The sequence below is a fragment of the Ctenocephalides felis genome, unplaced genomic scaffold (genome assembly GCF_003426905.1).
Source record: "Ctenocephalides felis isolate EL2017-DRISC unplaced genomic scaffold, ASM342690v1 CF-g0.4_SCAFFOLD_01886, whole genome shotgun sequence".
NCBI lineage: Eukaryota > Metazoa > Arthropoda > Insecta > Siphonaptera > Pulicidae > Ctenocephalides > Ctenocephalides felis.
This window is the reverse complement of record NW_020538040.1, coordinates 108,064,408-108,079,900: the sequence shown is the minus strand read 5'-3', so window position 1 is coordinate 108,079,900 and position 15,493 is coordinate 108,064,408. Positions and strand designations below refer to the sequence as shown.

Genomic DNA, 15,493 nt, shown 5'->3' with positions numbered 1-15,493 from the left:
TTAAAAAAAAAACAAGACAAGGCATTAGTATCAACAAGGGTATGCGTGATAACGTTTAGAGGTCAACGTTTACCTGACCGTGTTTTGATATACGCTGTCAAATGCAGAGTCGAAACATACAATAAAGTGACACAATGTTTCAAATGCCAAAGACTGGGCCACTTGACCAGCCAATGTAAAGGTAAAGCGAGGTGCAGCTATTGTGCACAAGAACACAGTTTCAAGGATTGTGTAAATGAAGAAAAGAATCCGAGTTGTGCGTTATGCAATGGGAAACATCAAGCCATTGGAAAGAAGTGTGAAAAATATTTGTATCATGTTAAAATTAAAAATAAAATAAACGAAAATAATATAAGTTTCAGAGAAGCCAGGGCAATTATAAACAGTCAACAAGTCCGGACCTTAAAAGCAAAGTGAAATTTCCTGAATTGCCCAATATGTAGCAGGAAAAACATGCAGAAATAAATCAAGAGCCGGTTTTTACGAAGCCTTCAGCAATAATATCTAAACAGACATATAGGAATAACAACAATTCCATACACGTAACAGATTATAGTGATAACTACAAAACAATCGAAAACATGCCCAGTACACAGGAGCGAAGCAGGTACAAATTTAAGTACAATATTAATACAAAACAAAAATCTTTCTCACATATCAATTTTGAGAAAGGTGAAATTGCATTCGATAAATTAATAGAAGAAATAATTCTGAACATTAAAAATAAAAAAGATTATACATTAAAAATTCTGCAAGAGTTAATTAAAGATATGGACAGATACTAAAATAAGTAATAATAAAAAAACATGACAAGACAACTAAAAATCTTACAATTAAATTGTAGATCTCTTAATGCTAATAAAGCCAGCATCGAGCATTATTATATGAGAACAGAATTGATATAGCCGCTTTCTCGGAAACGTGGTTTAAACCTAGGCTTGAATACTCTTTCAGCGGCTACAGGATATTCCGCAAAGACCGGGAAGACGGATATGACGAAGCAGCAATTATTGTTAAAAATGATATCAATTGCGAAGAACACCCTACAATTAACAATGATGAAAATATTCAGATATGTGCTGTTACAATTAAAAAAAGTATTACATTTTGTTTAATTTCAATTTACTGTTCTACAAGAGCAGATTTTGATTTTTCTGACATCAAGAATACAATTGAGACTATCACGATGCAAATAATAATTGCGGGAGATTTTAAATAGCCACCACACAGCGTGGGGCAGCAACTACATTACTTGGGGAGGAAATCAGATGTATGAAATCATAGAGGACCAAGGCTTAATAATTCTCAACGATGGACAACCTACCACAATAGAAAGTAAACACGAAAGGGCCACGAGCATAGACTTAACATTAAGCAACTTCATTGATATGATCAAGTGGGAGGTATACCAAGAGGCTCTGAGATCAGACCATTTACCTATAGTAATACAATTGGATATAAATATGCCATCGATCATCCATATAAGACCAACAAAAAAATGGAACATCAAGTTTGCGAATTGGCAAGAATATACACAAAAAATATCAAGGCTTAGTAGTGCAGTTAAAAATTCCGAAGATATAACTTTAAAATACAGAAATATAATGAAAATTACAGAAGAAGCTGCAAAAAATAATATTAAACAATATAAAGATTCAAATAAATCTATATTTAAACCAGCAGTGTGGTGGGATGAGGACTGCGAAAAAGCTATTTCAGATAGAAAAAAGGCTTACAAAAGGATGCCCCAGAAATACAATTACGAAAACTGCATCCAATTCCAAAAAATAAATGCTCGTACCAAAAGGTTCTTGAAAAACAAAAAGAAAGAAAAGTGGATAAACTTTGTGAATTCAATCTATTATAACACAAGTCCTACGTTAGTATGGAACAAAGTTAAAGTTTTTAATAATAAAAACAACACTATCAATTCAAGACTAAAGATTACAAACAATTTCGGACAATTATTGCTAAAAGATTATACTCCGGACTATGTTTTAGATGACGGTGAGAAAAGCGCGCACAACTATTATGGTGATAACGAACTGACAGTAACTTTTAAACTGGAAGAACTTGAAAAGGCTTTAAAAGACAGAAAAAATACTGCACCAGGATATAATGATGTGCCGTATAAGATGATGAAGAAGTGGCTAACAGAATTAAAAATCGAACTGCTAATATGTTTCAACCAAATCATTACAACCAGTTGGATACCTAAAGATCCCAACGGAAATAGATTCATACCGATCGATATCATTGATCTCATGTATTGCCAAAACTTTTAAGAGAATCATAAAAGAAAGAATAGACTGGTATATTAAAAACAAACACGTGTTAAATGAAACTTTTTTCGGGTTTAGAAGAGACAACGACATACATATATCTAATTCCTCTAAACAATATATGCTCGTAGTATCCTTGGACATTGAGAAAGCATATGATAACGTGGATTATAATATATTGGTAAAGAAATCTAAAATTACCTCAAAACTTAATTAATGTAATAATGAAATCACTAACGCAAAGGCAACTATACCCTAGAACTGACTATGATTTAATTGGACTTAGAATAATAAACCAAGGTCTAACCCAAGGATCAATTTTGAGTCCTATCTTAATTTATATATACATGTCTGATTTTAATTTAACATCAGCATTGAATATCAAAAAACTGCAATGTGCAGATGATATATATATATATATATATATATTTATATATATATATATATATATATATATATATATAAATATATATATATATATATATATATATATATATATATTTATATATATATTAGTGATGTGCCAAGTCAAATCAAGTGATTCGAATCATTCGAATCAAGCCTTTAACGACTTGATTCGAATCAGACTTTACTTGATTGATCAAGCCACGAAATATTTACTGTGATAAAACATGTGTGAACACAAATTTTTATAAATAAAAAAAAATGTTTTAATTTAATTCAATATTATAATAATGTAAATAATAATAATAATAAATATAAAAAAATAATAATAATAAATATAAAAAATAAATCTTGAATTAAATCATGCGAGTCACCCGGCTTTAATACGCTTAAATATATCACCCGACTGCACCCGACTCCAATTTATATGACTTTAACCGCAATCATTGTCTAACAACACCATCCGAGTTCCTATGACTCAAACCGACTTATTTCGACTTCAAGTCGAAATGAATTCATCCGAGTTCCTATGACTCAAACCGACTTATTTCGACTTCAAGTCGAAATGAATTCATCCGAGTTCCTATGACTCAAACCGACTTATTTCGACTTCAAGTCGAAATGAATTTATCCGAGTTCATATGACTCAAACTGAATCATTCCGACTTGGGTTCGAAACATGTGTCCGTGTTTTAGCGTATCGACTTATCGAGATGCTGTGCGTATGGGTCTTGAGTGTTTGTTTATTTTTGACTAAGCGCTGAGAGCAAATTTGTTCATGAAATATCAAAAACTCATTTAGATAATAAATACGCGATTTAAATTTTAATTATTATCAAAATAAACTACACAACGAGTTTTATACACATACAAAATTATCATATGTTAATTATGCAAGTAATGGCAAATTCACACAAATGAAATAATATCAATCTTTACAGTAGTGGATCGAATTTTAAATCATTCGTAAGACGTTAGATTCAGCCCCCTGTTTATATTAGATCTAAACAATCAATAATATACACATGCATTCTTTCAACGTAAGATTAAGAATATTGTTTTATATGCTTTAGTGATAGAGAAGTGTTTGGTTATATTTTACTGTAAATTCACTTGAAATATTAGTTATATTTGTAGCTAGTTTATTATTATATATATATAATATAAATGTAGTCATCACTGCACTTAATTAATTATTTCACTTATAAAATTATTAAAATGATATTATTTCTTCTCTTAAATTATAATTGTTCATATATGAACTTGATTCGAATTGATTCGAATCAGGTTTTTTTCTGATTCGAATCACTCGAATCAGGAAATTTTCGAGTCGGCACATCACTAATATATATATATATATATATATATATATATATTTATATATATATATATTTCGCACCCATCTATAGAAACTTGTACTCGTATATCAGAAATAAGTATGTCAATAGAAGAAACCTTAAAATGGCTGTCAACAAAAAATCTGAGTGTATCAGCAACCAAAGTTTTAGCGGCGGTATTTACCAAACATAGACTTCCTAATAATATTGGACAAATAAGGATAGGGAATCATGTAATACAAATAAAAGACAACATAAAAGTCCTGGGTATCAACTTAGACACAAAAATGAATTTAAAAAAAAACCATTAGTGAGACAACAGCAAAGTGCGAAAAGGGACTAAACATTCTACGCAAAATCACAAATACAAAATGATGAGCTCACCCAGAAACATGTTACCAAAGTACCAAAGTGTACTTGGAGCAGTACCAAAAAGCGAACAGAAAAAGTTGGACAGGATACAGTTTTCAGCGGTTAGAACTTGCCTAGGAGCATTTCGATCCACACCAACAAATGTTTTGATAAATGAAGCTGGCGAACCTCTTTTAACAATTAGAAGACAAGCATTATCAAAAAGATTTCCAGTAAAGAAAATGAAGGCTGTGACGATATTCCCAAGCAATAAGAAAACTTGGCAAGAGTGCATGTCACCAGCTCCTTTTGGAAATATAGACCTGCGCCACCACTAATAACGACTAATAAAAACGAGCTTTTATGAAATCAAACCTTACGAAGAATTTATATTTACTAATGAAAAATACCATACTATAACTTTCCTGAAGCATATGCAACGGTAAACCCTTATATAGCCTTAAACATTAATTTAACAAATTTGATAAGTATCAGTAAAATCTGCAAAAGCAAGGACTTTGAAGACAATATTGCTATAAGATATCCAGAACATTTGCAGATATATATCGATGGATCAAAAATGGAGAACAGTGCCGGTTATGCCATATATGTGTCAAATCATAAATATAGCAAGAAGTTAAAACTACCAAATTTTACATCGATCTTTACAGCGGAGATTATTGCAATACACACTGCAGTCCGGCATGGGAAAACAAAATATCAAAATGTATTATCTTCAGTGACAGCAAAGCCGAGCATATTGGCTTTACAAAGGCCAAATAGAAGATCAAGCCAATTAATTTTTGAAATAATAAATACAATGAAAACAATGAATAACAGCGAAAACTCTATGACATTAGTATGGATTAAAGGACATGCAAATATTATAGGAAATGAAACTGCAGATATTCTGGCGAAAGAAGCCTGTCAAAATGGAGAAGAATACACGAGGCTGCCGGCATTAGAATTAAATTATCTGGTTAAAGAGCAGAGTTTAAAAACTTGGCAAGGAGAGTTTTCAAAATCTTTAAGTAATAAGGGTTCAACATACGCTCTAACAAATATGAAGATAACACAAAAAACGCGATTTAAAAATGTAAAAGAGGTTAAAACATTTATTTCTACTATATCAAGACTGAGATTCGGGCACACAAGAAGCAAATCTCATCTTGTAAAAATAGAAATAATACAAAATCCCACGTGCTAGTTTGGGAGCGAACTAGAAACGATAGACCATATTTTTTTGGAAATGTGAAATATACATGAAACAAAGAAAAACCATGTACAAAATGTTACAGGACAAAGGAATCGTGTTCCCTATAAATTCGCAAGTGTTGATATCTTACAATAATGTTGACATATACAAAATTACGTATAAGTATATAACTGGGCTCGCCCGTAGGTAAGCGGTTAAGAGCGACGGGACTTGTTTCAGAGGTCCCGGGTTCGATACCCACTTCGAGCAGCCTGTTGTCAGACAACAGTGACAACGATTTTCACTTGAAAATATAAATAGCAATATGTTTCCGAGTGAAAATAGCCATCATCCGGCATTGTTGCACCATACTTGCCCTATTACAGAGATTGTAATAAAAATTTATCATACAGAGATGTGACAACTGTTTGGGTTGCCATCTGTAATAAAACAAACATAGTTTGTAAGATATTAATCACAACAGCTCATAGAACCCATAGGTTGCAATCGCTGTTCAAATAAAATTATAAAAAAAAGTATATAACTAGCATTAAGATTGATTTATAAGTTTGGTATAGTAAATAAATGTAGATATATATGTAACTGGCGAAATGATCGAAAGATTGAAAGCCATAAATAAATAAATAAGAAAAATGTATTGCGTAATCATTAACTGACTTGTTAACAGTGTTGTCATTAAGAATAATAATAGATATGAAATATTTAATACAAATTGTCGATTTAAATTACCTGTTCCATTCATTAAAAGGCACCGCAGTCTTTTTGATCTTTGCATGAGAGTTTTCAATGTCGAACCACGAACTTTGTTGCAAAAATTGACTGCTAGACACTCGAGCTGAAAAATAAACGGAATAGATAAGAATTTATAATTTATTAGATATTCATTGTAACAACAATTAAATAAGTGATTTTTATCCATGTCTGTACATACGACCAACAACACACATATATATTCAAATAATAAAATAGAAATAAAAATGAAAATATTTTATGGACTAAATTTAATTGATCCATACGTTTCGAGTCCCAATTTGACTTTTTCTCAGTAGAAACAAAATGACAAAAATATATATAAATTGATCATAAAATAAGTAACATAAATATTGTACAATAAGTAAAAACAAGACTTAAAGAATACACCTAAGTAAAAGTAACATAAAACATGTAAACATTGGTACCAAACCCATAGAAATGTAAACAAAATTTGTACTTATTATTATAATCTCTATGAAATATCTGATAATATGATATGCATATGTTTAATGTTCATTTTTGACCGCCAGTATTTTTCACTTTTTTATTGCATCTCCGGAAACGCTGGACCTGCGTTTTCCAGTTGTTCATTTCGTCAATACAAGTAAAATATTTTTTGGATCATTCAAATAGGTCGCTCTGTTCTCTCAAAAACGAAAATACCATTTTTCGCACTTTTTGTCCCGTATCTTGGAAACGGCTAGACCTGTCTTTACCAAAAAACTAATCAGCATGTCTCCGTATTATTAACTTCCCATAAGGCAAGTTATTGTAATCGCAAAAAAATCGAAAATGAAAATTTTTATATATCTTTACGTTTCAAAGGTTTCTGAATATTTTGGCATACCGTAGAAAAAATGGATGTATGTGTGTGTGTGCGTGTGTGTGTGCGGATACAAATGTTCGTCGACGATTTCGGGAACACCGATCAACCGATTTGGATAATTCATATTGATAAGGAGACGTGCTGATTAGTTTTTGGCGAAGGCAGGTTCCGAAGATACGGAGTAAAAAGTGCTAAAAACGGTAATTCAGATTTTAAGAAAACGGGGCGTCCGCTTTGAATAATCCAAAAAATATTTTACTTGTATTGACAAGATGAATAACTGATTAAATTTTGGGGAAGGCAGGTCTAGCGGTTATAGACTCTCAATAAAGATATGTTAAAAAAAGGCCATTTGGCGGTCCAAAGTGTTTATTGGACATATGTATATCAAATTATCAAATATTTTATAGAGACTTTAACAATCTGTACTCAATTTGTGTAAACTTTTTAGGTTTTCGTACCAAGATTTTTATTTTAAAATTCACGTAAATGGTTCAAACAAATGTCCTCGTCATTTTCGAAAGTCTGGAATGATCGATTTGAATAATTTATAAAACATTCGATTCGTATTGATAAGGAGACGTGCTGATTAGATTTTGGAAAAGCCAGGTCTAGCCGTTCCGAAGATATGGGGCAAAAAGTGCTAAAAACGGTAACTCAGTTTTTAAGAGAACGGAGCGTCCGATTTAAATAATCGCAAAAAAATCGAAAATGAAAATTTTTATATATCTTTACGTTTCAAAGGTTTCTGAATATTTTGGCATACCGTAGAAAAAATGGATGTATGTGTGTGTGTGCGGATACAAATGTTCGTCGACGATTTCGGGAACACCGACCAACCGATTTGGATAATTCATATTGATAAGGAGACGTGCTGATTAGTTTTTGGCGAAGGCAGGTTCCGAAGATACGGAGTAAAAAGTGCTAAAAACGGTAATTCAGATTTTAAGAAAACGGGGCGTCCGCTTTGAATAATCCAAAAAATATTTTACTTGTATTGACAAGATGAATAACTGATTAAATTTTGGGGAAGGCAGGTCTAGCGGTTATAGACTCTCAATAAAGATATGTTAAAAAAAGGCCATTTGGCGGTCCAAAGTGTTTATTGGACATATGTATATCAAATTATCAAATATTTTATAGAGACTTTAACAATCTGTACTCAATTTGTGTAAACTTTTTAGGTTTTCGTACCAAGATTTTTATTTTAAAATTCACGTATATGGTTCAAACAAATGTCCTCGTCATTTTCGAAAGTCTGGAATGATCGATTTGAATAATTTATAAAACATTCGATTCGTATTGATAAGGAGACGTGCTGATTAGATTTTGGAAAAGCCAGGTCTAGCCGTTCCGAAGATATGGGGCAAAAAGTGCTAAAAACGGTAACTCAGTTTTTAAGAGAACGGAGCGTCCGATTTAAATAATTCAAAAAACATTTCACTTGTATTGACGAAATGAACAACTGGGAAAATTTTTGGTAAGGCAGGTCCAGCGGTTATAGACTCTCAATAAAAATAAATTAAAAAAGTGTCATTTGGCGGTCAAAAATGTTTATTGGACATATGTAGGGTAGGGCGGGGCTAGTTGAGCAAATTTTCACTTAAACGGATGTAGCTCCTCAATGAAAAGTCTCAATAAATTGCTATACGGCTTAATGGATTTGTTGTTTATCGCTTAACAAAAGTGTTAATACTAGTTTTTGGTAATAAGTAAAATTTAAAAGCTATAGCTATTTAAATGCAAAAAGTCAAGTATGCTCAATGTACCCCATAGGTGGGGCAAGTTGAGCACTAAAAAGTATAATGAAATTATAGGTTCAATGTTGATTAGTGATGTAATAAAATAAGTTTTTAATAACCAGTTCTATATTTATAGTCTTTATTGACAGAGAAAACAAAACTTATAGTAATTTGCTTTGAATAATTAACGATTAATTAACTTAGGAATTATTTTACCATTATATTCAGTATTTTGGTTTAAAATCATTATTTCTTTATATCATTACTCATAAACTTAGCTTAAACCTTAAACATAATAATTAATTTCTGGAAGTTAATGGTAATTGTCTTAGTGACAGAACAAGTTTAGCAACTATGCTCAATTTACCCCAACTCGGAATTTCAAAATAAAATTGAGTTTTTAAAAAAACAGTGAGAATTATACCCAGAATCTCTGTGAATATTAAAAGTACTATAATTATATGGAAGAATATGAATTACCTGGTTAAAAATAAATAACATTTGACTAAACCAGACGAAAACTCGTTATGAATGACTTTTTTACTTTTTGGTCTCAAAATAAACGAAACGCCCGTGAGCCTCACTCATTTGTCCAGCGGCTACTAGCGATCGCGGGATGTCTATTTCTAGTTATAGATGTAGATGTGCTGATTAGTCTTTGGCAAAAGCAGGTCAAGCCAATACGGAGATAAAGAGCAAAAAGTGCAGAAAATAGAAGTCGATTTTTTTAAGGAACGGAGAATCCGATTTGAATGATCTAAAAAACGTGCTATTAGTAATGATTGGAAGAAATGGCTATTAGTTTTTGGCAGAGGCAGGACCAGCCTGCAAAAAAAGCAGTTTTTGAGAGAAATAAGCATCCGAATTGAATGATTCAAAAAACTTTCTGCTTGTGTTGCTAAAATAATTGCTTTTGGGAAAAAAAAATTATTTAAATTTTTTTTGTATATCGAAAATAATTCAGATTTCAATTTTAATTCTGCCTAAAGTTTTAAAATTCACTTAAATACTTCAAACAAATATTTTTAACTTCCCGTAGGGCAAGTTATTGTAATCGCAAAAAAATCGAAAATAAAATCTTTTATATATCTTTTTGTTTTAAAGGTTTCTGAACATTCTGGCATACCTTAGAAAAAATTTATGATGTGTGTGTGTGCGTGTGTGTGTATGTTTTTGTGTGTGTGCGGATACAAATTTTTGTCGACGATTTCGGGAACACGGATCATCCGATGATAATAATTCAAATAACATTCGATACGTATTGATAAGGAGACGTGCTGATTAGTTTTTGGTGAAGGCAGGTCTAGCCGTTCCGAAGATACGAGGCAAAAAGTGCCAAAAATTGTAACTAAGTTTTTAAGAGTACGGAGCATCCGATTTAAATAATTCAAAAAACATTTTTCTTGAATTGACAAGATAAAAAACTGAATAAATTTTTGGGACGACAAGTCTAGCGGTTATGGACTCTCAATAAAAGTAAGTTAAAAAAATGCCTTTTGGCGGTCAAAAATGATCATTAGACATGTGCACATCAAATTATCAGATATTTTATGGAGATTTTCATTATGTGTACACATTTTGTGTTAATTTTATTGAATTCCGTACCAAGGTTTTTAATTTTGAAGTTTATTTATATGAATCAAACAAATGTTCTCGACATTTTCGACAGTATGGAATAACCGATTTGGATAATTTAAAAAACATTCGATTCGTACTGATAAGGAAAAGTACTGATTAGTTTTTGGCGGAGGCATGTTTAGCTGTTCCAAAGATACGCGGCAAAAAGTGCGAAAAACGGTAACTCAGTTTTCAAGAAAACTGGGCGTCCGATTTTAATAATTCAAAAAACATTATACTTGTATTGATAAGATGAAAAATTGATAAAATTTTTGAGAAGACAGGTTCAGCAATTATGGACTCTCAATAAAAATATGTTAAAACTAGTTGGTATTGGTATTTTGCTTTGAAGCAAGTTACATGAACTTCCCGATATGTGTAAATAATCGACTTAATCAATAAAATATAAATTAATTTATGAGTTGGGTAGGGCGGGGCTAGTTGAACAAATTTTTACTTAAACGGATGTAGCTCCTCAATGAAAAGTCTCAATAAAATGCTATACGGCTTAATGGATTTGTTGTTTATCGCTTAACAAACGTGTTAATACTATTTTTTAGTAATAAGCGAAATTTAAAAGCTACAGCTGTTTAAATTCAAAAAGTCATGTATGCTCAATGTGTAATGATATCATAGGTTCAATGTTGATTAGTGATGAAATAAAATAAGTTTTTAATAACCAGTTCTATATTCAGCCGAGAAAACAAAACTTGTAGTAATGTGCTTTGAATAATTAACGAAAAGTAGAATCAACAAAACAATATCGTATCTTAGGAATTATTTTACCATTATATTCAGTATTTTTGTTTAAAATCATTATTTCTTTATATTATTACTCATAGACTTAGCTTAAATCTTAAAAATAATAATTAATTTCTGGAAGTTAATGGTAATTGTCTTAGTGACAGAACAAGTTTAGCAACTATGCTCAACTAACCCCTACTCGGAATTTCAAAATAAAAGTGAGTTTATAAAAAAACCGTGAGAATTATACCCAGAATCTCTGTGCATATTAAAAGTACTATAATTATATAAAAGAAAACATGATTAAAAATAAATAACATTTGACTAAACCTAACATTATTATTATTATTACTGTTATTATTTTTATTATTTTTATTATTATTATTATTATTATTATTATTATTATTATTATCTTACTATTTCTATTATTGTTATTTTGTTATATTTTATTATTTTTCTAGTATTATTTTATTATTCTGAAATTTTATTTATATTATTTATTAATCTTATTTTTATTATTATTTGCTTATATTTTACATTAAATCATATTACGGATATTATTTTCATGTAAATTTTATCCTTTGCTCTTTTATTTATTTAAATTTATATTATTATTTATCAATATTACTTGATGTTAATAAATTAGCAGTTGTAATAATTATTGAAATTAAAAAAAAAAAAAAGACTAAACCAGACAAAAACTCGTGATGAATTACTTTTTTACTTTTTGGTCTCAAAATAAACAAATCGTCCGTGAGCCTCACTCATTTGTCCAGCGGCCACTAGCGATCGCGGGATGTTTATTTCTCCCAAACCTCTATCTTTCCGCCATATAATGCCTAAACGGACGGTGAATAGTTTTTGAGATATTTCGATTGCTCAACTTGCCCCTATGCTCAACTAGCCCCGCTTTACCCTAATTAAAAGTATTCCGAGTGGATTTATTACACATAATTGAAAACGAACGAACACGTTAACTCGAGTATTTTCTAAAAGCAAATTTTCAAAAATCAATAATTTTTATAATTGAATCAGTTTCCCTAGGACTTTAATGGTTTAGTATGTGCATTGAGACCAAGTACTCTAGCGTTATACCAAGTAAATCGTCTAATTTTAATTTTAACAAACGTCAAAAAAACTACTCATTTTCTCAAATTTTGATGAATTTTTAAAATTAAACTGCTTGTCGTAAGGCCCTAAGATTTCAGTAAGTTTTATAAGACCATGATATATATCGCCAAAAAAAGTTCCGTAAAAATCGGCTTTTGTCTTTTTTTTGTCAACTGTTAATTACAAGAAAACGGCTCGGTAGATTTTCACCTAAAACTAATCAGTATTATTCCCAAGTAATATCTTTCGAACAGTTTTTGCTTTTTTAAAATCGATTCTGTTAGAGCCTCACAAATTTTATTAATCCATCTCTCTCTACCTGACATAATAAAATAATTTCTTACCCTACTGTAGGTACTAAGCTAGTTATAAGAAATTATTCATTCTGTACGTATCTCTTGACCCGATAACATCTAATACAATTTACTAAAATTAAATACATTAAATTTATACAAACAACTTCTTTAAAAGGTCTGATATAGCCTTTTTTGTAACAAACTATATCTAGTGTCCGTGTGTAGTGAAGTTAATTACTGTTAATAAACATTGCGCCGGGCGCTTACATTTTTTGGTCCAATTCGAGCCGGATTCGACCTCCAGTGTAAAACTTAAACTTATATTAACTAATATAAACTAAAAAGTGCACAGTGATTTCCAACACAGCGTAATCCACTGGAGCCACTAATTCTAACCTACAAAGTGCACAGTGATTATCAACAGCGTAATCCATTGGAGCCACTAAACCTAACCAAAGTGATTATTAACGGCGTAATCTACTGGAGCCACGATAACTATTCATCAGTGCACGTTATTATGAACAGCATAATTACTGCATTCATCAAGAAAATCTACGAAGCGGCCAAGCAGCTACAGAATCGCATCAAACAAGGTTAGTCAAAGCAATTCTTTCTAACTTATCCTAAACTCATAAACCTAAATCTTTATATCTTTTATCTATATCTATACTTAACTATCTCTAGAATTTTGTGTGAATCTACATTAAAATGGATTCATTAAAATCATTACAATCTTTACAAAACGAACTAACATTAATAAGAGCTCGTCTAGCAGAATTTGAACAAAATTGTAACAAAACGTCAAAAATTCCGTGTAGCGAACTAAATGTATTACTGATAAACGGCATTTTGGAAAAAGTGAAACCTATGATAGACACGTTCCAAAATACACTTGTCGAAATAACTACCTTTTTAGACGACGAAGACAAAATTGATCAATTATTAGAAACAGAACTACTTGCTTTCGATGACGATCATACTAGATGTCTATCAAAATTATGTAAACTACATAATAAAGCATCCACTAAATCTGGTTTTACTAGCAGCTTTAGTGATGAAACAATCAAATCGTCAAACAATATAAAACAACCTCCAAATTTGATCAAATTACCTGAGTTTGATAAATCCTTACCTGCAATCGACAAAAACTATTCCTTCGCGACGGAATTATCAGAAACACGAAACGAAAATAATGAAACTACGCATAACATTCCGACAAATTCTTTTAACGCAAACATTTTAAACATTCCAAAATTTGAAAAATTACCAGACTCAACATGTAATAAAGTAAATTTTGTAATCGACAACGACACCTTTTACAATAAAAACATAAAATTAGGTAACAATTAACCAGATTCGCATATTATTCAATTCGGCTTAAACGGGAACACGCATCCCGAGTCTTTTACACTTTATAATTCTACCCTAAACCTGGTAAACCAGGTACTAACCGGAAAACAAAATCTCACTCCGAATACTACGAGAATTACCTGGCGATTCGGTATAAAAATTCTTTTTGCCAACAATAAAAATCTGGCACGTAATAAACATATTATGTTAAAGAAATTTAAATGTTTTGAATACCACTTACGATCGAACGATAAATTATCTAAAGAATATTACATAATTACCGAGGCAAATAAAATACTTTCATTACTAACAACCAAACAAAATTTAACAAAACTTCTAGTGAACAACAAATTAAATCTATATGATTTTAAAAGTAATCATTTTAAACTTTTAGATTAACCTTATCTTTATTTTAACAAACGAACTGCTTAAACTCTAAATATATTTTGTAACATACTAGATAGTTTCAGATTCAATAAGATAGTTTTAGTTAATAACGCTATAAATAAAACTATGATTAAAATACTCATTTCGTAAGCTACTGCTCCAATATGTTATGCTATAGATTTTTTATCAACCATTTACATTATACCTAAATTATTAATAACTCAACAATTACCACACGAATTTTTCGACGCGGCAAAATGGGCATACGGAACTTTTACATATTTATGCTTTACCAGGAAAAATTCTGTTACTAAAATACATTTAACTACTTCGAAATCTATAGTAATGACTTTGAAAAATATAACACTTCAACGACTTGAACTTTTAGCAAATCTTATACAAAAATAAAAACGCGCATTAAACTTTACATTTGATAAGAAATTTTATTTGAATAACTATACGGTTACTTTATTTCTTATAAAATCTCTATCACACAAGCGGAAAGCCTTTGTAACTGATAGAGTAGACGAAATAGAAACAAATTGTGATATAAACATTTTGACTTCTAATACTGCAGTTAATCTAAATTTACGATTACCGTTGTGGTCACGAAAATCTTTCGATACAAATAACTGTTTAACTTTTAAAATTCCAATAACAAAAATGGAATGTGAAACTATTGAACTTGTTTCAAACAATACTTTTATTACCTATATTGATTGTTGTATCACTAAAGCTCTTCATATTGAACAAACTTTTAATTTGACTGCGAAAAATTTTAGGCCACACGGAAATGGTTCATTGCGCAAAGTTGCAAAATTTACAAAATATATTCAAAAAACAGTTCAAATTTTGTTGACGCAGCATCAAACTTAAAACGATTTCATATGATACTACAATATAAATCAATTAACCTAAGGGCAACAAAAATTTAAAAAATCAAACTTTTAATAAGTTATATCATATAAAAGACCCCTCATTTCGAACCTATCGATTTATTATGTATTTATCTATTAAATCTCATAAAGCACGTTAAAATGAGATGTCGGAAACACTTACATAACATACAAACATTCA

General features: G+C 30.5%; 1 protein-coding gene across 2 annotated transcripts in view; it reads right to left on the bottom strand.

Moving 5' to 3' along the window:
- LOC113376836 (F-box/LRR-repeat protein 2) overlaps positions 1-15,493 on the bottom strand; it is a 549,588-nt gene that overhangs the window by 137,571 nt on the left and 396,524 nt on the right. For both annotated transcript variants that reach the window (XM_026616906.1, XM_026616905.1), the window contains exon 5: positions 6,321-6,426. In XM_026616906.1, coding sequence (XP_026472691.1) covers positions 6,321-6,426 — 106 coding nt within the window. The remainder of the gene's footprint in view (positions 1-6,320; positions 6,427-15,493) is intronic.